Source organism: Notamacropus eugenii, chromosome 6 (genome assembly GCF_028372415.1).
Source record: "Notamacropus eugenii isolate mMacEug1 chromosome 6, mMacEug1.pri_v2, whole genome shotgun sequence".
In the NCBI taxonomy this organism is placed as follows: Eukaryota; Metazoa; Chordata; class Mammalia; order Diprotodontia; family Macropodidae; genus Notamacropus; species Notamacropus eugenii.
Genome location: NC_092877.1, coordinates 3,837,173 through 3,862,872, shown reverse-complemented (window position 1 = coordinate 3,862,872; position 25,700 = coordinate 3,837,173). Strand labels below are relative to the sequence as shown.

At 43.1% G+C, this 25,700-nt stretch overlaps 1 protein-coding gene across 2 annotated transcripts in view; it reads left to right on the top strand.

Moving 5' to 3' along the window:
• Positions 1–25,700, top strand: part of CSTPP1 (centriolar satellite-associated tubulin polyglutamylase complex regulator 1) — a 172,989-nt gene that overhangs the window by 85,726 nt on the left and 61,563 nt on the right. For both annotated transcript variants that reach the window (XM_072617650.1, XM_072617649.1), the window contains exon 3: positions 5,753–5,883. In XM_072617650.1, the coding sequence (XP_072473751.1) occupies positions 5,753–5,883 (131 nt within the window). The remainder of the gene's footprint in view (positions 1–5,752; positions 5,884–25,700) is intronic.

Sequence of the window (25,700 nt, the reverse complement as noted above, 5' to 3'; positions counted from 1 at the left end):
ACCCCCTGAGGGAACTAAGCCCCATGTGGCGGCCCTGCCCCCACCTGAGCACCTGAACTTAATCTCACACTGAATAGCAGCCCTGCCCTGCTGAAGCCTTATGGCTGGGAAGCAGCATTGGAATCTCAGACCCCAAGCGCTGGCTGGGAGGATCTGGAGGCAAGGTAGGTGTGAAGAGGATATTCAGAAGACAAGTAACTGGATGGGAAAATGCCCAGAAAAGGGGGGGGGGGAGGAAATAAGACCATAGAAGGTTACTTCCTAGGTGAACAGATATTTCCTCCCATCCTTTTAGATGAGGAAGAACAATGCTTACCATCAGGGAAAGACATAGAAATCAAGGCTTCTATATCCCAAACATCCAAAATAAATATACAATGGGCTCAGGCCATGGAAGAGCTCAAAAAGGATTTTGAAAATCAAGTTAGAAAGGTGGAGGAAAAACTGGGAAGAGAAATGAGAGAGATGCAAGAAAAGCATGAAAAGCATATCAACACCTTGCTAAAGGAGACCCAAAAAAATGCTGAAGAAAATAACACCTTGAAAAATAGGCTAACTCAATTGGCAAAAGAGGTTCAAAAAGCCAATGAGGAGAAGAATGCTTTCAAAAGCAGAATTAGCCAAATGGAAAAGGAGGTTCAAAAGCTCACCGAAGAAAATAATTCTTTCAAAATTAGAATGGAACAGATGGAGGCTAATGACTTTATGAGAAACCAAGAAATCACAAAACAAAACCAAAAGAATGAAAAATGGAAGATAATGTGAAATATCTCATTGGAAAAACAGCTGACCTGGAGAATAGATCCAGGAGAGACAATTTAGAAATTATGGGACTACCTGGATGTTGGGGTTGGAAGCTCAATTCTGTGTGGACAGTCTCGGGCGGGTAAAGGTGGGAAATTCTAAATCTTAGAGCTCTCACGAGACCCCCCCAGGAAACGGCTGGGAATTGAGGTGAACTGAGCTATCTCGTGTATTTCCGCCTCTTCCCGTGAGAAACGTGATGGGAGAGAGATCTCCCCGCCCTCGAGATTGTCCCGGATTGGAGCACACCTAGTTACCTAACAGGCACGGTATTTAGATGCAAACTATGCGACTGGAGAGTTAAGTAGGATCAGGGAAGCCTGAAAGCTCGCTTAGCACGTGAAGAGCCAAAGAGGACACAAGGCTCCGCTCTTCCTCTTCTCCTTCTCTCCCCTCCCCCTCTCTCCCCGCTTGTACTTCTACTTCCAATCTCTTATTGCTAGTTCTTTCAGTAACTGAGGATGTAGGTCACCTGGGCTAGGTGGGCCAGATTGTGTGTCATACAGGTAAAAGCAAGAAGGCCAGATTGGCCGACCTATAGGACGCACACAAACACACTCAACATCTCAGTTCAGAGGTCAAATGAACCATGGCCCTGCTCTTGAACCATGAAAGTCCCTCTGATCTTTCCCTCAAGCCCCAATCTCTGCAATTTCAGAGGCATTTTTAAGAACCTGGGGCTGGGAAAGAAGATGCCTGGGTACTAGTGCTGGCCATGCTTCTGATTTGCTGAGTGACTCTAGGCAAGTGACTTCCTTTCTCTGATGTCTCCCATTCTGAGGTCCCTCCTGGACAGCTGACCTGGAGAATAGATCCAGGAGAGACAATTTAGAAATTATGGGACTACCTGGAAGCCATGATCAAAAAAAGAGCCTGGACATCATCTTTCATGAAATTATCAAGGAAAACTGCCCTGAGATTCTAGAACCAGAGGGCAAAATAGGTATTCAAGGAATCCACCAATCACCACCTGAAAGAGATCCAAAAAGAGAAACTCCTAGGAACATTGTGGCCAAATTCCAGAGTTCCCAGGCCAAGGAGAAAATATTGCAAGCAGCTAGAAAGAAAGAATTCAAGTATTGTGGAAATACAATCAGGATAACACAAGATCTAGCAGCTTCTACATTAAGGGAGCGAAAGGCGTGGAATAGGATATTCCAGAAGTCAAAGGAACCAGGACTAAAACCAAGAATCACCTACCCAGCAAAACTGAGTATAATACTTCAGGGGAAAAATTGGTCTTTCAATGAAATCGAGGACTTTCAAGCATTCTTGCTGAAAAGACCAGAGCTGAAAAGAAAATTTGACTTTCAAACACAAGAATGAAGAGAAGCATGAAAAGGTGAACAGCAAAGAGAAGTCATAAGGGACTTACTAAAGTTGAAATGTTTATATTCCTACATGGAAAGACAATATTAGTAACTCTTGAAACTATTCAGTATCTGGGTACTTGGTGGGATTACACACACACATGCATGCGCACACACACACACACACACACACATAGAGAGAGAGACAGAGAGCACAGGGTAAATTGAATAGGATGGGATCATATCTGAAAAAAATGAAATTAAGGGGTGAGAGAGAAATATATTGGGAGGAGAAAAGGAGAAATGGAATGGGGCAAATTATCTCTCATAAAAGAGGCAAGTTAAAGACTTTTCAGTGGAGGGAAAAAGGGGGGAGGTGAGAGAAAAAACATGAAGCTTACTCTCATCACATTCGACTAAAGGAAGGAATAAAATGCACACTCATTTTGGTATGAAAACCTATCTTACAATACAGGAAAGTGGGGGAGAAGGGGATAAGCAGGGTGGGGGGGGATGATGGAAGGGAGGGCAATGGGAGGAGGGAGCAATTTGAAGTCAACACTCTTGGGGAGGGACAGGATCCAAAGAGAAAATAGAAGCAATGTGGGGCAGAATAGGATGGAGGGAAATATAGTTAGTCTTACACAACACAACTATTATGGAAGTCATTTGCAAAACTACACAGATATGGGCTATATTGAATTGCTTGCCTCCCAAAGGGAATGGGTGGGGAGGGAGGGATGAAGAGAAGTTGGAACTCAAAGTTTTAGGAACAACTGTCGAGTACTGTTTTTGCTACTAGGAAGTAAGAAATACAAGTAATGGGGTATAGAAAGTTATCTTGCACTACAGGACAAAAGAGAAGATGGGGACAAGGGAAGGGAGGGATGATAGAAGAGAGGGCAGATTGGTGATAGGGGCAAATAGAATGCTTGGTGTTTTGGGGTGGGGGAAGGGAGAAATGGGGAGAAAATTTGGAACCCAAAATTTTGTGAAAATGAATGTTAAAAGTTAAATAAATTAATTTAAAAAAAATTAATTTAATTTAATTTTAAAAAAGCATAAATCACAAAGAAACACAAGTTTTCATGTCTCTAACACTCTTGTGAACAGGAAGCCCCTTGGGAGATGTGTTGACGTTACTCAGTAATTCAGCATTCTGACTGTAAATTTACCCATAGAAAAGGAAGGACAAAAGCCTGAAGAATGAAGGGAACTTGTGAAGTTTGACTGTAGCTACAAAACTTGAATTTGGAAAAATCTGCCCCCTGGGGCCCATGAAGATGGCAGCAGCTTCCCACAGTGTCTGTCTGAGACAGTAGAGTGCCCTGGACGCGGCCACCTTGGCTGGATCGTGGTGCACACGTCACTTATATGCCCTGAAACTCAGTTTCGTTATCTGCAAAATAGGCATTACCTGCCTCACAACAATTTATGAGGAAAAGAGCATGTGATGAGCTGTTTTAACGTGAGCTACTATTATTATTAACCAGTTATTTAGGGAGAAGAGTTTATTGAAAAGCTGGGAAATTTCAGTGTTAGGTAATTGCAAAGTGTATGGCACATCTGTACCAAGATGAATAATATGGATAATAATAGTTGAACAAATATTGACTGATGAATGTAATACAAATCATATGACTGTGTACATGTGAATCTCAGTTGACTAAAAAGTCTGTCTTGTCCTTAAGCTCATCTGCAATTCAACGTTGCACAGCCGTGCAAGAAAGCTGCAAGCTTGCTATTTTCCCCATCTCCAGTATTTTTACTTACAAAGGCTAGGGAAGATCCCGTGTAAATTGTACAGAAGGGATGAGGAATTTTCAGACATGTTCATTCCGAAGACATAAGAAGAAATAATTCCGATGAGAAAAGAAAATAGCGAATTGTCTAAAAGGGTCCCATGGGTATGCATGGGAACTCACCAACCAACTTAATATCGAAAGATGCTGTAGATGTCAACTGCCCTCCAAGGTGGGTGACGAAGGACTGATCCCAGAGTGGGTCTGGGCCTGTGACAAGTCTCCAGAGTACCGAAGTTCCTTCTCCTTTTCTTAAGACAACAGCACTGATCCTCTCTGCGTGGAGCCGAATCTTTGCTGCTTTTGTTTGTTTACTTTCAGATCCTTTTCCTAACCTACTTCTCAGCCTTCACCTCTTACCTTTCGTTTTCTTCCAGTTGTCATAGAATTATAGCTCTCTGCCAGTTTTCTGTGGGAGAAGAGTACTTTGCAGCTGCTTTTGAGCACAGTATGGTTAGCTGTGATTATGTCTGTGGAGCTCACAAGGCTTTCACGAGATCGTTCCAAATCTGCACCTAGACACTGACGTGATGCTGGCCCAGGTCCTGTCATCATGGATAGGCTTTGTCTGCTCTTTCAAACATAAGAGTGGGCCTCTTTCGTGTAGTTTGGTCCACAGGGAACAAGAGATGTCCTGCAAAGTCTCTTCCAGTTCTCCAGCTCAGGTCTGAGCTCACTTTTGAAATTCATGTTCCAGACTGGTGGCAGCTGTGGTGTAGTTGGACGAGAAGTGGGTTTGAAGGGAGAGAAACCAGCTTTGATTGCTCCTAATTCTTTATGTGGCTTCTGCTCTCAAGTTACTTCCTTTCTCTGGGCCTCAGTTTCCTGATCAGAAAATCACAGGGTCTGAACTAAAGGTCCTTCCAGCTCTAAATCCCTGACCCAAGGAGCATTCTCCATTGCTCCATTGGTGACTTGCTTCAGCCTGTTATCTGTATGTTTCTATAGATAAACATGTTCTCCATCTAGACTCTGCCAGTGGGTTTAAGAATTTTATGGAGCCTGGAACTTGTTGAATGATTGTGTCCATTCCTGGGTTATTATTGCCTGCTTTCTAGTGGAATTTCCATTTTTGAGATAGCTCCAGTGCTTCCCAGCCTTTTCCCCCACTTTGGCAAGAGAACCTAAAGACTACGGCATATTTTCCTCCCTTCCTGGGGCCCCACTTAAGCACTGACTCACTTGAGCCCTTGGGCTTTGCCTCATCCTCTCATTTTAGGGGCCACTTTTTACCCCTTCCTTTACCATGGATCTTCATTTCTCTCCACCAGTCTCCTCGTGGAATCATTTGTCTCTTCTTTAAAGAGGGGCTTATTTTCAGGGTATGTGACAGATCCCCTGTTGCTCTACACTACAAACTGAAATGGACAGATCTATAGATGTCACCTGTGAATAACCATGTTTTTCTTGTGGCAGCCAGCTACTATACATTGGGGAGGAACCAAGAGAGAATATCTTTAAGGAAATGTAAATCCCGATGAGGTAGAGAGAGAGGTATTCTCCAAAAATAGACAACTGCCAGTATCATCCAGTTAAGGATAGATCGTTTTCTCTTTCTGTAAAACTCTCTAGTGACTGGTTAGAACTTCCTGAGGTGGAGGTAGGGGGCTAAGACCAGCTGGATTCCAGAGTTTGTGAGAGGGATGAGCTTATGTACATAGATTTCCCTCTGGTGAGCCAGGGGACCCAAGCGGGGCTGCATCTTAGAAATGTGAGGCAGACAGGCTACTTCTCCCGCTTCTTGGCAACTTTTCTGAATGGCCTTTGTTTTCCATTCACGTTCCTGCCTTCTGGAAGAGCCATCAAACAGTGACCTCTTGATTTTTATCTTTGCAGCTTTAACAGCGTGTGTCAGGGGACACATATTCTCTTCCGAGAGTTTAGCTTCATCCAGGCCACCCCTCATAACAGGGCATCCTTCTTACGGGCTTTCTGGAGATGCTTCCGGACTGTGGGCAAGAATGGAGGTAAGTCTTCTCAAACTTGTTCATAGAGATCTGAAGCAGAGAGGCTCTTTGGTATAGCTACAAACAGCACATTTATGGAGCTTTGTTGACTGCTTCCTATTTCTTTTGAGATGTGGTGATAGAGAGTGTCAATAAAATTCTTTCCCAGATTGAGCCACCAAATTCCCTTGTGGGTGAATTCACTAACTGATGAATTTCATGATTCCGTCGCAGTGGAATAGGATTAATATCTACCTCGCAGAGGTGGTATGAAGAGACTAAAAATCAGGATTTGTAGAGCACCTTAAGATACTGGGATAAAAAATGCATAAATGCACGTTAGAGTAGGGAAAGCAGGAGTACACGCACACACACGAGTTCTTTGGAGCTGATCTCATGAACAAACTTGGAGGTAAACAAACATCAGGAAAGGTCCTTCGTTGGAAACTCATTTAGAGGGAACTTGTGAAACCTTCTTCTCTAGTAGTTCCTTGTCAGAAACAGAGGGAGGTATTTCAGCCCAAGACTCTAGAACAGGGTACGTTTGTGCTCTCTGGTCGATTTCTTCTTCCCACGTCATTCGTTCACATGTGTTTGTTAGGGAGCTTCTACCACATGTGAATCACAGGGTTCTCCAGCTTTAATTCAATAAGTAAAAATAAAAGGCCCCAGCCCCCTCCCCCCACATTGTAGAGATGGGATCATAGATTTAGAGCTGGAAAGGACTCCTTTGGTTCAGCCCCCACAGTTGTAAGCTAGGACGTAGAGAAGTCTAGATCTTGAACCTCAGTCCTCAGGCTCCAAATCTAGGCCTCTCTCCTATTACCCTTCTACAGGGGGTATGAGACTTTCAAAATGAAAACTTTCCTATATATGATCTCATTTAATTCCTTGGACTGCTGTGTGAAGCGAGGCAGTATTACCCATTTTACAGATAAAGGAATTAAAGATGAACTGCTCTAAGGGATTTGCCAAAGCTGACCTAAGAAGTTAGTGGCACAGCTTGGACTAGAACTGCTGACCTTAGACACATCCTAGTTTTGTGACTCTGGACAAGTCACTCAACCTCTGTCTGCCTCAGTTTCTTCATCTGTAACATGGGAAGGATAATAGCCCTTCCCTCCAAGGGTCACTGTGAGGATCCAAGGTGCTCCTGAAGTGCTCACTGTTGTGCCGTAAGTGACCCACATAGCTTCTGGCCTTCGAGCAGACGGGAGTTTATCATTAATGTAGTAGCCCCAGCCAGATGGAGGATCTGCTGCCAGTGATCCATCCAGCTGCTGAGAGGGATTTACTCCATTTCCCTGTGCTGTCAGCTGTCCTGAATTATATGCTCGATATTTATTGTGATACTTCTTAATCAGACAGCCCAGGAATTCCTTGGGACCAGATGCAGCCTGCATAGCTAGGTGAGCCAGACCTCCACAGTCAAAATGTTTTTACATTTTTACTCTTTTGAGAAGCTTTCCAAACATCTTTCAATCCCAAATATGTTAGTTCTGAACTCTGAGCCAGAATCTGTTGACACTTAGGGAGTGCCAGGGCCCTGAAAAAAGAGTCACCAGCTTAATAAGTTCCCACCTCCACCTGTTGATCCCATGCTACTCCGTAGAGGATATGCTACCAATATTTTCCTGGATGTGACCTTTGCCAGGAACACCTGAAATAAAGGTGTTAGCTCTCAGAAAGAAACGAACTTATTTGTAGGAGAAAGCCCAAGGAAAGTAGATCTCCAGCATAAAGCTGCCTGTGGAGACCAGATAAAGGAAGCAGGCTGTTGGCAGAAACTGTTCAACCCAGGTTTCCAATTCAGTCTCATCTGTACAGTGGTCCATGTGTCTTTTCTACATAGTTTAAGCCACTGGCTTGTCATATTTCTGTAACCCCAGGAATACTAGTTACAAACCTGTCCCTATCTGCTGCCAGAGTAAAGCTTCTTAAGAGTTCAGACGTGGGGCCAATGAAAGACGCTGGTAGCATCAGACCTTGTGATTTGCTGTCCTTTCTAAGTTGGGTAAAAGTTCTCTGCAGTTGGATATCACATTCATTTCCCATCTCTATCAGATCTCCACATAAGATTTTCAAGTCTATGAGGGTGGAGCACTTAGCCCAGTCGGTGCATAATAAATGAGGACTGAAGAAGTCGCTGTTTATTGTTTCTTGGAGATCCCTCTTCTCTGCTCAATCGTAGGATCAAACATTCAAGCATTAAGTGCCAAACTAGGTGTCAAACACTGTCTTACCACTGGATGTAGACACAAACAAAACCATTCCTAGCCTCAAGTTGCTTATGGGATGTCAGGAGAGACAATGTGTATCCATATAAGTATAGACATACTAATGGAACATATTCTAGGCATGAGGGGGATGTACAATATGCACAAAGAAGGGCTCAGAATGATGCTAAACTCTGCTTAGACGCAATTATTGAGACAACACTTTGGCTGCTGATTATTTTAAAGCTTGAAAATATTTTTTACATTTGGGATTTGCCCCTGCCAAATCCACATCTTTGATGCTTTGTGGTTTGGTCAGAGGTGGGCACAAGCCAAAAATATACGGCTTAGCACTAAGAAAATAAAGAAGCCTGAGCCCGTAGCTTGTGCTGGAGATTCCTACCTGTACGTCATGGACACGTTCTCAAGGAGGGGCTTTGCAGAGGCTTGGCATGGAAAAGGATGGGCCGACAGAGGGTTTTGTGGCCATGTGAGGCAAAGGTCAAAGGGCACCAACTCATTTTCCACCTTCGGTTTTGAAGTGCCTCTTTGAGAGTCTGAGAGTTTTAAACAGTTGTTCAAGGTGATTTGTCTTCGCCAGATTCAAGTTTCAGTATCAGTGAGAGTTGAAAAGTGATCTGTGCCTTTATCTCCAGCCCCACAAAGAATCAGAGAAAGGTATGACTCTCCTACCCTGCTGCATGCACAAAAGCCTACATTCTGTTGGAGAGATGGTAAAAGGAATTCACTTGTCCCCACCTAACTAGGAGTGAGGCCTTGGGGATCTTTCTTGGGAAGGTTTATCACCTTTCTTGTAAGATTTCCTGGGCCAGCAAGTCTGAGGGAATAATCAACACATTTTCCCCAACATCTTTGTTGAAGAGGCCTGATCACCTCTAAGAGTGGCTTCTTCTTACCATCACCATACCCCTAGTTCTTATTTCTACTTATGTCAGGGCAAGAAAAATTCCTTTTACTTCCCTACCCAGAGTTCAGGCTGTATACCCTATAGATTTCTCTGAGCCTTAGTAGAGACTGGGGATGAATACTTACACCATTCTACAGTTACCCTTTTCACTCCAGTCATCCATCCTGACAGTTAGCATCCAAGCCAGAACACTGCCTTCCGGCCTCAGTGGCAAGGAGGGGAAATGGACAAAGACCGGGTAACAGGAGGTCAGGAAGTAGAGCTGCTGCCCTCAGCCCTGTTTTCCCCAACACTGAACATCATCATGAAAGATGAAGCTGACTGGGTGATCAAAACATTTGTAGACTCCTTTACATGTATGATCTCCCTGGAGCTTCAAACAACCCAAGGCAAATTTTTCTGTTTTACACTTAAGGAAACTGAAGACATTAAGCCACTTGCCAGTAAGTGTCTGAGGCAGGATTTAAACCCAAGCCTTTCTTGGTGCCCTCAGCTGCCAAGGGCCTCCTCTTAAAATGTCCTTGTGTGCATTTTGTGTGTGCTGACCACGACCCCTGTATGATCTGACCTTCCTTGACTCCACTTTGTTCCTTTTTTACTTTACATTACCACTTGTCCTGTGTTGTAGTTATTCTCCCAAACTGTAGGTTCTGGTAGGGCAAGCTGGTGTCTTCCTCATTTTTGTATATACTCCCTTCCCATAGCACCCAGTGTGTCCAGTGTCTTGGACATTTCTGGTTCCTTGGTAGGCTTGAACTTGTTCCATTTTCATCCAGCTCAGCTTGGGGGATCTCGAAGTTCAGAGGTCAAGGCCACCATTCATTCTGGGCAGGAAGTGAGGTGTCTGTTACAAACTTTAAAAACTCCCTGGAGGCAGAATCCCCTACTGGGTGCCAGCTGCTGTCCTCTGCCACCAGAGAGCAGGGGAAAGCCCTCCAGGAGCTGTTTGTTGCCCCGTCATTTGTTCTTCTTGGGGTATACATGCTGTGACTAGGGGAGAGCACACACTTCCCCTGTAGGCACACCACCCTGGGATTTGGAGGGCACTGACAGCTGGAGTGAGGATGCTGCCCCCAGATGGTAGGAAGGGTTCTCTGGAGTTTCGTTTGAGCCCACTTGTAGATCTTTGAGATTGTTTGTCATGATGAGGGGACTGGGTGTGGTGCGGATTCCTTGGGGAAGTTTCTTCAAGAATCTCCTTGAATTCCTGCCCTCCATCTTCTTTGGCTATGATTCTAGGGTGCAGCCAGTCGCACCCATTTGGCTGCAGTTGCCTTGACACCATAGACTCTTTGAAGTTAGCTGCTGCACCCATGGCTTCACAGCCCTTTTTCTTTCCCATTTGCCCAGATCTTAAAAGCTAGTTCTGAAAGTTCCCATCTGGCATCAGGGCAGCTGAGTGATGCAGTGGGTAGCAAGCAGCATTCACAGATGCAGTGGCTCAAAAGGGATCTTTGGAAATTCAATTTAACTTTTATCAAATACCCACTATGTGGACCTAAGAAGACACAGTCCTTTTTCCTTATCTTATCAAAAAGCATTTATGGGCCAAGAGATACCAAAGTATTCATAGTAGCACTGCGCTACTGGGGTATGTCAGCAGGCTAATAATAAGCATTTGTCACTGTGCCAAGCACTTACGTTATGCCACGCAGAGTACCAAGGGCTGGGCATAAAAATAAAGCGAAAACCACTGTCCTGAGCTCAAGGGGGGAGATGACTACATCATACGAGGTGGACGCCATGGAGAGGGCAGGCCTCCTGGAGAAGGTGGAAACAGCAGGAGCAAAGAGCTGTAACCAAAGTAGGTGTCTGCCAGTTGGGCCATGATGAAGCAGCTCTCATACGTGAAGGTCATGTTGTAAGAAATGGCAAGCATGAGGAATTCAGAGAAATGCAGCTGAGCAACCAGTGACAGAAACGTTTTCAAAGGAAAGATCACTGCGAAGTCCCCCATGCTGAGTGTCTAAAGAAGCTGTGATGGCCTCTGTGCCCAGCTGATAGAGTACGTTGCCAACCTTTGGGGAGAAAGCCTGCTGGGAGGAGAGCAGAGGCTGCAGGTGCTGTGGGATGCTACATCAGTCACCAGATTCTGGAGGGATCACTGCGCACCAGCACCAGTCTGGATTGTGCACTGAGTACCAAAGTCATATTCTGGATTGGTCACTGTACGTGGGGGTCAGAGTCTAGAAATGTCACTTCACCCCAGAGTTAGATTCTATGTCAGCCACCCCTGGTTGAGGTCAGAGTCTGGATCAGTCATCATGTGCTGGAGTCAGAGTCTGGATAGGGTTGCCATGCTTTCCCAAGTGCATCAAACTGACACATAAGATGCTGCCACCTCTCTTGCTTGGCAGGGAAGCAAGAAGATTCCAAGGTTGGGTGACTGTGCAGGACAAGACAAGTAACTCAAACACAAAGATTCAGGAGTAGCCCACCAAAGGCTTGACCAGATGGCGCCATCTTTTTCAGCTTTCCCCACACTTCCCACTGTTAGGTCGCAGTGACATGTTGGGTGACAGTAAAACTCTCCAGTGGAGGAAAGCCTGATCACACTGGGACTCAGAGTCTCATTTCTAATGTTTATTGGGAAACACTTCTGTGAGAACACACATCGGATTTCACAGTAGAGTTTACTGCAGCAGATGTCTCAGCTTGTGCTCTGTGCTTGACACCGTCCCAGTAAGAACTCCAGATTAAATAAAAAGATCTCCCTACCATTGAGGAACTTAGAAGGTTTTGGGGGGACTGAAGCAATTAGAGGGCCGTATAATACACAGGATAATTAATGCCTAAATCTGTGGCACAGCATCTGGCCTCCATAGGAAGGTCAGAATTATATGGGCCTTGGGAGGTAGAGATTTGCATGAGTGGAAAGGAAGACAGGGTGTACTGAGCAGGGAAAGAGCCCAAGCAGAAGTGGAAATAAGTGTGGTATTCTTGGGGAACAGTGAGGTGGCTTGAAAATGACATTTAATGAATGACTAAAAGAATTAGGAATGTATTTTTAATAACATATCCCTTGTACATATAGTTGCTATAATAGTTAAAGTGAAAGACCTGGAGTCAGAAAGACTCAGACACTTACCAGCTGTGTGACCTTAGGGCAAGTCACTCTTTTGTCCTCAGTGTCCTTATCTGTAAAGTGAAAATACCGTTGGCAGCTACTGCAAGGATCCAATAAGGTAATCTATGGAAAGTTGTTCTCAAGCTTGTGACAGCAAGCAAGGTGGGATCTGTTTGGAGTTGTTTCCCAGGCTCAGGCTAGATTGTGAGCACCTGAGGGTTCAGTCCCTTTTGAGCCCTGATGGTTCACAGCTATGCTGAGTCATGTGGGTTTTGTGTCTGCTGACTCTGAGCCAATCAGAAGCCGAGTCCTCATTACATACTGGGAGGTTAGTATTTTACTTTGGGGGTTCGCTTATGAGAAGGAACTTGGGATTACCTGGTCGAGATTCTGAGTGACCATATGTTCACTGCTCAGTCGACTGCTCAGATGAAATGGCCCTCTAGATCCAGGGATGTATGTAAATAGTATGGCAATATTGCTCCAATTCAGGCAGTAGAGCCCTGTCTGTTGGAAATGATGAAGATAAAAAGGCTGTTTGTTGAATAGATGGAAGGCTTGGTAACTTTGGGAATGCAAAAGAATGTCTGGAAGCATTTGTTTGAACAGATTAAAGTGATTGTTGACCCCCCAAAAGTTGCCTTTCCTTTTATAAATGCAGATTTAAGAAGCTGTGAGACTAGTAGCCCCCTGTGTATGTTGGGGTACTTACTGATACAAAGCTTTAAAATGATATCGAAATGCTGGTTACTTTTACGGAATAGGGCTTAAAGAGAATGGAACCACTGTGGTCGGGGGAAAAGGTTTTCAAGTCTTACTCTGGGGGTTTCTAGCACTAGAACCCATGAAAATTCTAAGAAGGTCGATTTCCCCTCAGCCCAAAGCAGTGCTTTCCTGACCCTTGAAGCAGAGCTGTCAGAAGTCCAGCCCTTAGCAGAAGTGTTTAATCAGAAGTGAGAGCCAGTCAGACATGGCAGGTGGCAAAGGGTTGTGAGTAGGACTTATGTTTCAGGTATGGCCTGTACTCGATGACCTCTGAGCTCCTCGATTCTAAATGTGCTCAATTCTATAATAATGAGGAGACTGGCCTGATTGGAGTAGACAATCAAATAAAGAGTTTACCTTATGACCAGATTTGCTGGAATGCCTTTGGTCTGTGAGGGTCTCTAACATGCTTATGGCATATTGAAGAAAACAGTTCCTCAGGAAAATAAGCTTTATGTTATGATTATAACACCTATGTAATAGTTTCTAAGAGGCCATTTAGGAAAGCTCTATGCAAAGCAGGGTCCCAGCCAGAGGACAAAAATGGGATAAGATCATTGTAAGGCAGTGAGCGATGGACGCCAGATGAATGATGCAGAAAATCAGGATTCTAAAACAATCAGAGGAGAAAGATCACTTCACTGGGATCATCAGGGGAGAGGTAGGTATGATCCGGGTCATGAAACTAGGGTTTGTGTAAGCAGGAAAAACAACATGAACTAATCTCTGGAGGCGGAAGAGAAGATGTTTGTCAGGAGCTGAGGGAAGGAGGGATGGAGGGAGGACAGAAGAGGAGATAGAAAGGAACTGGATTGTGGAAGTCCTTGTATGCCAAGCTAAATAGTGTGGAGGAAGCATTTTGGTCATTTGATGGGTTTGGACAAGCTGAAGCTAAACATGACCACTTTTCTGGAATCTCTAAGTATCGCTCCTGTTTCATATGGTCCTTGCTTTATGCTTAATTTGACCTGTTGGCCTTTCCTGAAGGCAGCATCATGTTTCTTTCTTCCCTGTTCCCCTTTTGTATGCTCTGTACCCACTTCTGCATGGCCCACCCTACTTCCCAAGAGCAGTTTCCTCTCAAGAGCTTGGCTCTAATTTGTGAAACAGAATCTTAGAACTGAAGTTTTCCACCACTAAACCAACTTGCCTGGATGGACTCTTAAACTGGTTTGCTGTTTTTACATATGGTAGCCTAAGAGTTGTGACTTAATCTTAGCCAATCACAAGAATTTTTCTGTGTCGCCTTTCATCCAATGGTTAAACCTTCGTAATCCTCTTAAATCTATTAAGGTCTTATTCACACCTACTTTACACTTTTGGTGGATGGAATGATTCAATGGAGGTTCCCAGGTCTTCTCTGACGACTTTAATTGGTGTGAGAGTGGAATCCCACCTTAATATAGATAAAGCAATTGAGGCCCACAGAAGTTAAGCAACTTCCCCAAGTATTACTGTGTTATTACACAGGTTATAAGTGGTAGAACCATGATTCTAATTTAGATTAACTCCTCTCTCCAATCCCTGTTTGCATTCCTCTAAAAACTCTGCTCAGTGGCCTAATATTAGAAATATTTTCTCAGCCTTCTTTGTAAGGGTCCTCCTCTTACTCTGTTCTAGAAAAAGTGAGAGTCACTTGTACTCAAAAGGATGTCTTAGGCAAGTTAAAAATTGTTCTTCGATTTTTTTGGAGGACCCTGTGTCTTCTTTGGTGTAAAGATCTGACCTTGGGGTGCTCAATTCCTTCTCATTTGTTTTCAGATAATCTCTGGGATTCTCTCTCCTTCCTTCTCTACTTGGTTGGCTTTTTATTTTCTCTTCCCCCATCCCTCACCCTTCCATCTTATTTGCTTCGTGGCTTTTTTCCTTTGCATTTTATCTTTATGCCATAGTCTCCTCTGATATTTTCCCCAATCTTTTCTCTTTTTTAATAACTTCCCTGAGTTAGCCCCATTTGTGAATGGTGACTGCAGAAACAGTCTATCAGATGATGACTTTGTGTTGGATTGGGTTGTATTTTGAGATTGACCCATATCAGTGTCTTTATTGACCCATATCTCTTCCTAGATGGAAATGAAAAAGAGAAAGCAATAATCATAGTCTTACCCAGTGTAGGATGGAAGCTGTTTTTTAGGCAATGTGATGAGCAAACTTGTGAAATAACTCCCAGGGAACAAAAGTCATCTTTACTGATTGAGTCTCAATAGGACATTTGACTTTCTAATTTAAAACTATTCTTAATATTGGAGCAAAGAGGCCAGTGGCTTTAACAGGACTCTGCATTTAGTTCAAGGAAGATAGCTAGATGGCACAGTAGATAGAGTGCCAGGTCCAGAGTAAGGAAAATTCATCTTCCTGAGTTCAAATCTGGCCTCAGACACTTCCTAGCTGTGTGACCCTGGGTAAGTCATTTCACCCTCAGTTTTCTCATCTATAAAACGAGCTTGGAAAGGAAATGGCAAACCACTCTAGTAGCCTTGCCAAGAAAACCCCAAATGGGGTCATGAAGAGTCAGACATGACTAAAATGACAATCTCCAGTAATGTGGACTGGTTCAGTCGAATCATTATGGAGCCATAGTGTAACTCCCAACTTCCTGCCTAGGAATGTGCTTATAACTTTGCTTTGTTTAGGCCTACGAGGCATCCCAGGAGTTTGTGCCACTGTGATGTTTTGTCTTCTCCTTCTCTGCTTATGCCACATCAGGGAATGAATCATGTCCAAGCTTTGTGGAGTCTTCATTCACATCTCTCCCATTCATCTCTTCCCTCCTAACTAAGCTTCCTTTCTCCAAGGTCAGCCCTCTCTAATGCACGTGAATATAGGACATCACATGAAGGGCACTTTAAGCTTTACAGAGGTCTTTCCTTGCAGCAACCCTGAACAGTATAAGCACTATTATTCACAATTTACAGAAAAAACTTAGGAAGATGAAATGACTTGCCCTAGGACTCACGCTGCTAAGGGTCAGAGATGAGATTAGAACTCCAGCTCAGAGTTTACCTGTTTACCTTTTCATGCTTCTCTTGATTCTTGTGTTTGAAAGTCAGATTTTCTATTCAGCTCTGGTCTTTTCATCAAGAATGCTTGAAAGTCCTCTATTTCACTGAATGACCATTTTTCCCCCTGAAATATTATACTCAGTTTTGCTGGGCAGGTGATTCATGGTTTTAATCCTAGTTCCTTTGACTTCTGGAATATCATATTCCAAGCCCTTCAGTCCCTTAATGTAGAAGCTGCTAGATCTTGTGTTATCCTGATAATATTTCCACAATACTTGAATTGTTTCTTCCTGGCTGCTTGCAGTATTTTCTCCTTGGCCTGGTAACTCTGGAATCTGGCTACAATATTTGTAGGAATTTTTCTTTTTGGATCTCTTTTAGGAGGTGATCTGTGGATTCTTTCAATATTTATTTTACCCTCTGGTTCTAGAATATCCAGGAAGTTTTCCTTGATAATTTCATGAAAGGTGATGTCTATGCTCTTTTTTTGTCATGGCTCTCAGGTTGTTTTTTTTTTTAATATAATTTTTAAATTGTCTTTCCACAATCCATTTTCCAGGTCAGTTGTTTTTGCAATGAGATATTTCATATTGTCTTCAATTTTTTCATTCTTTTGGTTTTGTTTTGTAATTTCTTGGTTTCTTATAAAATCATTAGCTTCCATCTGCTCCATTCAAATTTTTAAAGAACTATTTTCTTCAGTGAACTTTTGAATCCCCTTTTCCATTTGGCTCATTCTGCTTTTTAAAGCATTTTTCTCCTCATTGGCTTTTTGGACCTCTTTTGACATTTGGGCTAGTCTATTTTTTTTTATTTAAATTTATTTATTTAAATTTTCAACAATCATTTCCACAAAATTTTGGGTTCCAAATTTTCTCCCCATTTCTCCCCTTCCCCCACCCCAAAATGCCAAGCATTCTAATTACCCCTATCACCAATCTGCCCTCCCTTCTTACATCCCTCCCTTCCCTTATCTCCATCTTCTCTTTTGTCCTGTAGGGCAAGATAACTTTCTATACCCCATTACCTGTATTTCTTATTTCTTAGTTGTATGCAAGAACAATACTCAACAGTTGTTCCTAAAACTTTGAGTTCCAACTTCTCTTCCTCCCTCTCTCCCCACCCATCCCCTTTGGGAAGGCAAGCAATTCAATATAGGCCATATCTGTGTAGTTTTGCAAATGACTTCCATAATAGTCATGTTGTGTAAGACTAACTATATTTCCCTCCATCCTATCCTGCCCCCTGTCCCTCCCCAAGAGTGTTGACTTCTAATTGCTCCCTCCTCCTGATGCCCTCCCTTCCATCATCCCCCCCACCCTGCTTATCCCTTTCTCCCCCACTTTCCTGTATTGTAAGATAGGTTTTCATACCAAAATGAGTGTGCATTTTATTCCTTCCTTTAGTCGAATGTGATGAGAGTAAGCTTCATGTTTTTTCTCTCACCTCCCCCCTTTTTCCCTCCACTGAAAAGTCTTTAACTTGCCTCTTTTATGAGATAATTTGCCCCATTCCATTTCTCCTTTTCTCCTCCCAATATATTTCTCTCTCACCCCTTATTTCATTTTTTTCAGATATGATCCCATCCTATTCAATTCACCCTGTGCTCTCTGTCTCTCTCTCTATGTGTGTGTGTGTGTGTGTGTGTGTGTGTGTGTGTGTGTGTGTGTGTGTGTGTGTGTAATCCTATCAACTACCCAGATACTGAAAAAAGTTTCAAGAGTTACAAATATTGTCTTTCCATGTAGGAATGTAAACAGTTCAACTTTAGTAAGTCCCTTATGATTTCTCTTTGCTGTTCACCTTTTCATGCTTCTCTTGATTCTTGTGTTTGAAAGTCAGATTTTCTTTTCAGCTCTGGTCTTTTCATCAAGAATGCTTGAAAGTCCTCTATTTCATTGAAAGACCATTTTTTTTCCCCTGAAGTATTATACTCAGTTTTGCTGGGTAGGTGATTCTTGGTTTTCGTCCTAGTTCCTTTGACTTCTGGAATATCCTATTCCATGCCCTTCAATCCCTTAATGTAGAGGCTGCTAGATCTTGTGTTATCCTGATTGTATTTCCACAATACTTGAATCGTTTCTTTCTAGCTGCTTGCAATATTTTCTCCTTGACCAGGGAACTCTGGAATTTGGCCACAATGTTCCTAGGAGTTTCTCTTTCTGGATCTCTTTCAGGAGGTGATTGGTGGATTCCTTGAATACTTATTTTGCCCTCTGGTTCTAGATATCAGGGCAGTTTTCCTTGATAATTTCATGAAAGATGATGTCTAGGCTCTTTTTTTGATCGTGGCTTTCAGGTGGTCCCATAATTTTTAAATTGTCTCTCCTGGATCTATTTTCCAGGTCAGTTGTTTTTCCAATGAGATATTTCACATTATCTTCCATTTTTCATTCTTTTGGTTTTGTTTTGTGATTTCTTGGTTTCTCATAAAGTCATTAGCCTCCATCTGTTCCATTCTAATTTTTAAAGAACTGTTTTCTTCAGTGAGCTTTTGAACCTCCTTTTCCATTTGGCTAATTCTGCTTTTGAAAGCATTCTTCTCCTCACTGGCTTTTTGAACCTCTTTTGCCAATTGAGTTAGCCTATTTTTAAAATGTTATTTTCTTCAGCATTTTTTTGGGTCTCCTTTAGCAAGGTGTTGACCTGCTTTTCATGCTTTTCTTGCATCTCTCTCATTTCTCTTCCATTTTTCCTCCACCTCTCTTACTTGATTTTCAAAATCCTTTTTGAGCTCTTCCATGGCCTGAGCCCATTGAATATTTATTTTGGACATTTGGGATACAGAAGCCTTGACTTCTGTGTCTTTCCCTGATGGCAAGCATTGTTCTTCCTCATCTGAAAGGATGGGAGAAGATATCTGTTCACCAGGAAAGTAACCTTCTATATACTTATTTTTTTCCCCTTTTTTGGACATTTTCCCAACCAGTTACTTGATTTTTGTGTCCTTTGTCACAAGTAGGGTATACTCTGGGGATCTGTAAGATCTCAGTTCCTCCAAGGTGGCACAGTCAAGCATGTACACTGGTGTGGAAGCAGGGAGATATTTTTGTGCCCAGAATCTTAGCAGAGTTTCCTCTCCACAGCCACCTGGCCTCCAGTTCCGCAGCCATTCAGTGTGAGATAAAGATCATCTCCCTCAGGGCCTCTAAACAGGGCTGAGGTAATAATCAGCACCTCAGTGCCCCCAGGGTTTTTCGATCCAACAATGGATGCGGGCTGCTGTAGAGGCTGCTATGGGAACTGCTGCCACCTGCCCGATGGGGCCTCTGCAGCCGCTACCTGAGGCCGGAGCTATGGGAAGGCCCTTCTCCCTTCCCGGCCAGCTGAAAAAACCCTGTCATTGACCTTTGACGCCTGTGGGTTGAGGGATCTGTGAACCACTGCTGCTGCTGCAACTGGAGATTCCGCCCACCAAGGGCCCTTCACTTGGCCAAGGCTGGGCTGGGCTCTGATCCACATCCAGTGCAACAGACATTTCCTATGGGCCTTTCAGGTCACCCTGGGCTGGAAATCTCCTCCACTCTGTTGTTCTCCACTTCTGCTGCTCCAGAATTTGTTGAGAGTCCCTCTGTATAGGTATTTTTATGGGCTGTGTGGGGAGAGCCGGGATATGTGTTTCTACTCTGCCATCTTGGCTCTGCCCTGGGCTAGCCTCTTTTTCAAGGTGTTCCTTTCTTCAGCATTTTCGGGTCTCCTTTAGCGAGCTGTTGACTCGCTTCTCATGATTTTCTTGATTCTCTCTCATTTCTCTTCCCAGTTTTTCTTCCACCTCTCTTACTTGATTTTCGAAATCTTTTTTTGAGCTCTTCTATCGGCTGAGACCATTTAATTTGCGGGTTTTGGATGCAGAAGCCTTAACTTTTTCATCTTCCTCTGATGGTATTCTTTGTTCTTCCTCATCCAAAAGGATGGAGGAAAATATCTGTTCACTAAGAAAGTAACCTTGTATAGTCATCTTTTTTCCCTTTTTTGGACATTTTCCCAGCCACTTACTTGACTTTTGAGTCCTTTGCCAAGTGGAGGATGTACTCTAGGGGCCTCTAAATTCTCAGTTCCTCCAAGGTGGCACAATCAAGGGAGAGGAGTTTACTCCTCCCCTGGCCTGCACTCTGGTCTGGGAGCAACCACAAGATTTTCTGTCCTGGATCTGGGAGTAGGGCTCCGTCTCCACAACCACCTCCAGCTCCACCATACCAGTGCTCCTCCTTACCCCAGGGCTGCCACTTAGGGCTGATATTCAGATCAGCCATTTGATTCCCCCTCATTCTTTAGGCCAAGGGCTCCAAAAATGGAAGCTGCAGCTCCCTGGGACCAGGGCTAGGGTAGGACCCTGCTACCTTCTCACCAGGTGAAAGAGCTTTCTCATTGACCTTTGAAGCTGTCTCTGGTGTTTGTGGGTTGAGGAATCTAGAAACCACAGCTGCTACCCAGGATTCCATGCCCTGAAGCCTGCTTCAGTCCTGTCCCTGCCATACCTCTGTGCAGCCAAGGCTGCTCTCTGCTCCAAGCCTGGGGCCATAGACCTTTCCTGTCATCCTTCCAGGCTTTCTTGGTCTAGAAATCTCTTTCACTGTCATTTTGTGGCTTCTGCTGCTCTAGATTTGTTTAGAGTCATTTTTACATGTATTTTATGGACTTTGGGAGGAGAGCTACAGCAGGTCCATCCTTCTACTCCACCATCTTGGCTCTACCCACCAATGTTCCTTGTGTGTTACACATCCCCTTGGGCACCAGAGGACCCAGACCCTAAAGGTCACATCTCAGGAGAGTCACCGATATTTAAAATTCTCATGGGAGGATTTTGGCTGCAAGAAGGTATCGTCCTGATGAAGAGATGAGTAGAAGTCTGAGAGATGTATTAGACAGGAGAGATGGCGAGAAGTCCTGAGTCCTGGAGCCAGCCTGCAATATCAAGGCTCATCCAAGGTCTTTTAGGACATGTTGAAGCTGCACATGCTGCATCAGGGACCCAGGGACACATGAGAGCCAGAGGTACAGGGTCTCAAGGCTATCAGAGAGTCTTTGTATTCTTCTCTGTCTTGTGGATCAGAAAGCCTCAGACACAGACTGCCAAGAACACAAACATTGGAGAACTGGTACTGAGAGTATTGGATGGTTTTTGGTTTTCCTTGTCCTGATTAAGAGCTTTTGCCAAATCTGTGCTTTTATTCCCCTGTTTCTGTTAGCATGATAATAACTAAATATCTAGTTTCACCATGGGGACTTGAATCATATGGGATCCACTTACCCGAAAGTACCTCCCACATATGTGAACCTAAATCCATGGCCCGTAGGTAATCCATATTGGTATGTTTGTATGCCCCATCTAGACAAGAGATCCTCAAGGGCAAAGGATCAAGGGATTCTACTTCTTATTTTTCCTCCTTATTTTAAAATGTTTTATTGATGCTCTTTTCTAGCATTATCGTCACCTCCTGATGACTCCCTCCTTCCACCACAAAGCTTCCCTTATAATTACAGTTTAGCAGAACAAATCATCCCGTAGACTACATCTGAAAATGTATGCCTCATTCTCTACCCACTGTCCATGACTTCTTTTTCAGCTGTCAGGAGACATGCTTAATCATCAGTTCCTCTGAATTCATTATTGGTCACTGAATGGATCAGAGTTCTCGATCTTTCAGGGTTGTTTTCCTTTACATTATTGCGTTTGTCAGATAAATCATTCTCCTGCCTCTGCTTACTTTGCTCTGCATGAGTTCATACATGTGTTCCCAAATTTTTTCTAAGTTTTCATAGTCATCCTTTCCTTTGGAGCTAACTATCCCTTCCGTTTCTCCTGAATGGCTTCCTTGACTCTTATCTTTAACAGACTTCTGTATTTAATCTGCACTGAAGTTTCACTAGAATGGATAGCACGTATTTAGCCATCATCATTAATAACACAGGGGAATGATACAACTCTACACTTCCTCCGTCAGGGCCAAGCACCTTCATCCCATACAGTGTTAGGTACATGGCAGCTATTTCTGGCATATTTTTACCTGACTCTTCTTGTCCAGCATCTATTCTGGGGAATGCTGTGTTATAGAAGAAATACCAAAGAAAAATTAAGGGCCATCTAGAGCCTTGATATAAGGTGATAGGAACTAGAGCTGGCAGGAACCTCAGAAATCATCTAATGCCATTTGCTAATAAACAAGTAGCCAAAGGCATTGTTTTCTTTTTTTTTTTTTCAAAGGCATTGTTTTCGAAAAATTATTGGTAAACCCCAAGTGACCCCATGAAAGTATGCTTTGAATCACCAATAGTGAGAGAAATGCAAGTGAAAATATTTTCCTCCAGACAAGTGGCTCAGTATTCAAGTGCTCAAAAGGGACTCTACTCTCATTAATGGGAATGTTCCCAAGTGATCCAGACTTGCCTGCTCTATGCTGATGTTCTCCAAGGCTTCCCATAAATTTGCCATTGGTGGAGGGAAGAGTTTACCCAGCATGCTGGAAGGCTTCCTAGATTTCTCTTGAAATAGGAAAAGCTATCAGTGGGTACTGGGCTATCAGCCTGTTTTCTCTTCCTATCATACACTTCCTTTATGATTTTTTTTAAACTCCTATTCTTCCCTGAAGTTCTTCATTGGTCACATGCTGCCATCTGTTCACACCTACCACACACCTTCCTATTTCTGTCTGTGTGATAGTCATGGAATACTTATGGTGTTCCATGTTTCACAGCCATACAACAGTACCAGTAAAATATTAGTATTTTAAAGAGTCTTTGTTTTTAGGAGAAGTTTAGGATCATTAAAGAAGCATTTTCCTAAAGGTGATTCAGCCTTCTCTCCTCCTTCTGTTTAATACTGGGCTCCACTTGTATTGCTGGTCTTAGACCTCTCTACTGATGGACCACCTGTATAAGGTATCTGTTCCACTGCACTTCATAATCTGGGCAATAGGTCTTCTTCATCCACTTGGTTTTCTCTGTGTGGATGGTAAGGCCAAGTGTTTTGAGTAGTTACATATTTCTAAGCAAGCTCTGCAAAGTTCTGGGGCTCAATAAAAGCATGTGATGTCATCTACCGCAGGAGCATGTGGAGGACCTCATCATCCATAAGGATTCCCTCTTCAGCTTAGGTTCTTCTGTGGGCCTCTGCTATCATGTTCATGAACATAGGTCTCCCTACTTTATATCTCACCTAATGTTTATGATCAGAGATTTGAACAGGGTTTTTTCTGGTCTACCTCACCTACCAGTGAGGACAGAAATGGCGTCCAGGTCAACTGCCACACTAATGGTAAGTTATTTACCTTGAAAAGGCTACAAGCCAAAACTAAAGTGGAAGGAAAATTGGTGTGTGACTTTTTGCTCACAGATGATGTGTACTCAGTGCAGCCTCTAAGACTGAGATGCAATGGAGTTTGAATGGATTCCCTGCCACTTTTGCTAATTTTAGCCTGACATTTAACACCAAGAAAACAGAGGCTCTCCATCAGCCAGCACCCCACCATCAGTTACAGCAAATAGAGAAACATTGAATGCTGTGGATAAGTTCACTTACTGTGGTAGTGTACTTTCCAGGGATGTACACATTGATAATGAGGTTGATGTACACATTGCCAGAGCTAGCTCATTGTTTGGGAGACTCCAAAGGAAAATGTGGGAGAGAAGAGGTATTAGGCTGCCTACCAAACTTAAGGTTGACAGAACCATGGTGCTGACCTCATTGTTATATATCTGTGAAGTTGGACAGTATACCAGCACCATGCCATGAAACAGGAATCACTTCCATTTGAATTGTCTTAAGAAGAATCTGAAGATCACCTTGCAGGGTAAAGTACCAGACACTGAGGTCCTTCCTCAAACCGAACTGCCAAACATTCAAACTCTGCTTCAGAGAGCACAACTCCAATGGGTTGGTCATGCTGTTTGAATATTAAACGTATGTTTACCTAAAAGACTATTTAAAGAAAATTCATATAAGGCAAACGCTCACACAAAGGTCAGAAAAAGCGATACCAGGATACTCTCAAGATTTCTCTGAAGAGCTTTGGAATTGATTGGGAGACATGGGAGGCACTGGCGCAGGACCACCCAGCATGGCATACTCACCTCAAAGAAGGCCCTGTGCCCTATGAGCAAAGCAAAATCACAGTAGCTCAAAAGAAACATGAAACATCTCCACACCAGACGTTCATATGGACTATTGCTTTCGGAGCTCCTTTTGGGCTGATTCACCACAGTCAGACCCACTGCTCCTTGACCTTGATATAGGGATATCATTTTGACCCTCTTCAAGCATGAAGGACAACCGAGAGGAAAGTATGACGAGAAATCAGGAGTCGGTTTTGTTGCTGGGGTTTTTTCATGTCCTTGTTATCTCGTCCCCTTTGTCAGATATTTTGTGAATTGTTCTTTTGATGCCTTCAGAGATGTGTGGCCTCTAACATGGATCACCTCTAATATACTTGATCCAATCTGGCAGCTTTTAGTGTCTCCATTGTCTTTGGTGGTAAAAATCTTACCAGATGTTTTCCATTTTTTCTCTGTTTATTGTATTTTCATCCCTACATGCCCTCAGAATAACTTTGCTTCTTTGATTTTCTTACTGAATTTTCTTTAGACTGCTTTTACTGTCTACTCCAGAGCATAGATTCTGCTCATAATCCTCTACCACCTTTCTTCACAGTATTTTACAAATGAGTTTATATTCTAAGGGAATCTAAACAGTTCAGTGATAGAGCACTAGACTTGGAATCAGGAAGACTCATCTTCATGTGTTCAAATCCAGCCTCAGACACTTACTAGCAGTGAGACCCAAGGCAAGTCACTTGACCCTGTTTGCCTCAGTTTCTTCAAGTGTAAAATGAGTTGGAGAGGAAGTGGCAAACCACTCCAGTATCTTTGCCAAGAAAATAAAAATGGGGTCATGATGAATTGGACATGACAGAAAAATGACTGAACAACAACATTCAAGTGATGTTGCCTGTGGCTACTAGCTCTCCCAGCTTGACAAGGTCAAGTACTTGTTGACTAATAAGCTGTTATTTAAGTTCTTTTGATTTCCTTGTTGTGGCAATTTATTTACTTTGGTTAAACTTGTACATAAAATTATTATAATTGGTCTAATCAAAATATAATTGGATTAAACTTCTATATTGTAAATTGGTGCTTAGGTCATTTGTGCTATTCATTGTCCATTTTTCATGATGAGTTCTTGTCTAAGTAATTCATGGTTGAGTTATGTCAAACGTACGCCATGGCTTTTTTCTTCATTCTTCTTCTTCTAGCTTTTCTCCGCTCCTGCTTTTTGCTCTGATAGTTAGTGGTCTAGCTATAGCGACAGGCAGCTGGTTCGCAGATAGCTTCCACATCAACGATAAGTCTTTTCCTGACTATTAAAACATAATCACTTTCTTTGTGGTGTTATTTGGTATTCTTCATGCCCAACAACTGTTTTTCTCATGCATTAACACCAAATAAGACTGATTTTTCGTTGCCAAAATGATTTTCTTTAAGCATGAATCTGACTGTGTTATTCTTATATTCTGTAAACTCCAGTGGCTCCCTCTTACCTCCAGGATAAAAGCTAAAACTCTGAAAGCCCTTCCCAATTCAGCCCCAAGCTCTTTCCAGCACATTGTACATAAATCCTTCTCCTATATTCTGTGTTCCAACCAAATGGCTTTCTGTCTGTCCCTCCCCTATAGCTACCCATCATCCATTACCATGTCTTTATTCTCTCCATCCCCTATGCCTGGAATGCATTGCTTCCTCCACTTCTCATAGAATCCCTCCCTTCAAGGTTGGGCTCCTGCTCCAGCTTCTACATGAAGCTTTTACTAATCCTGTCCCAACTGTACTGATTGGATCTCTCTCTCTCCCTCTCCCTCTCCCTCTCC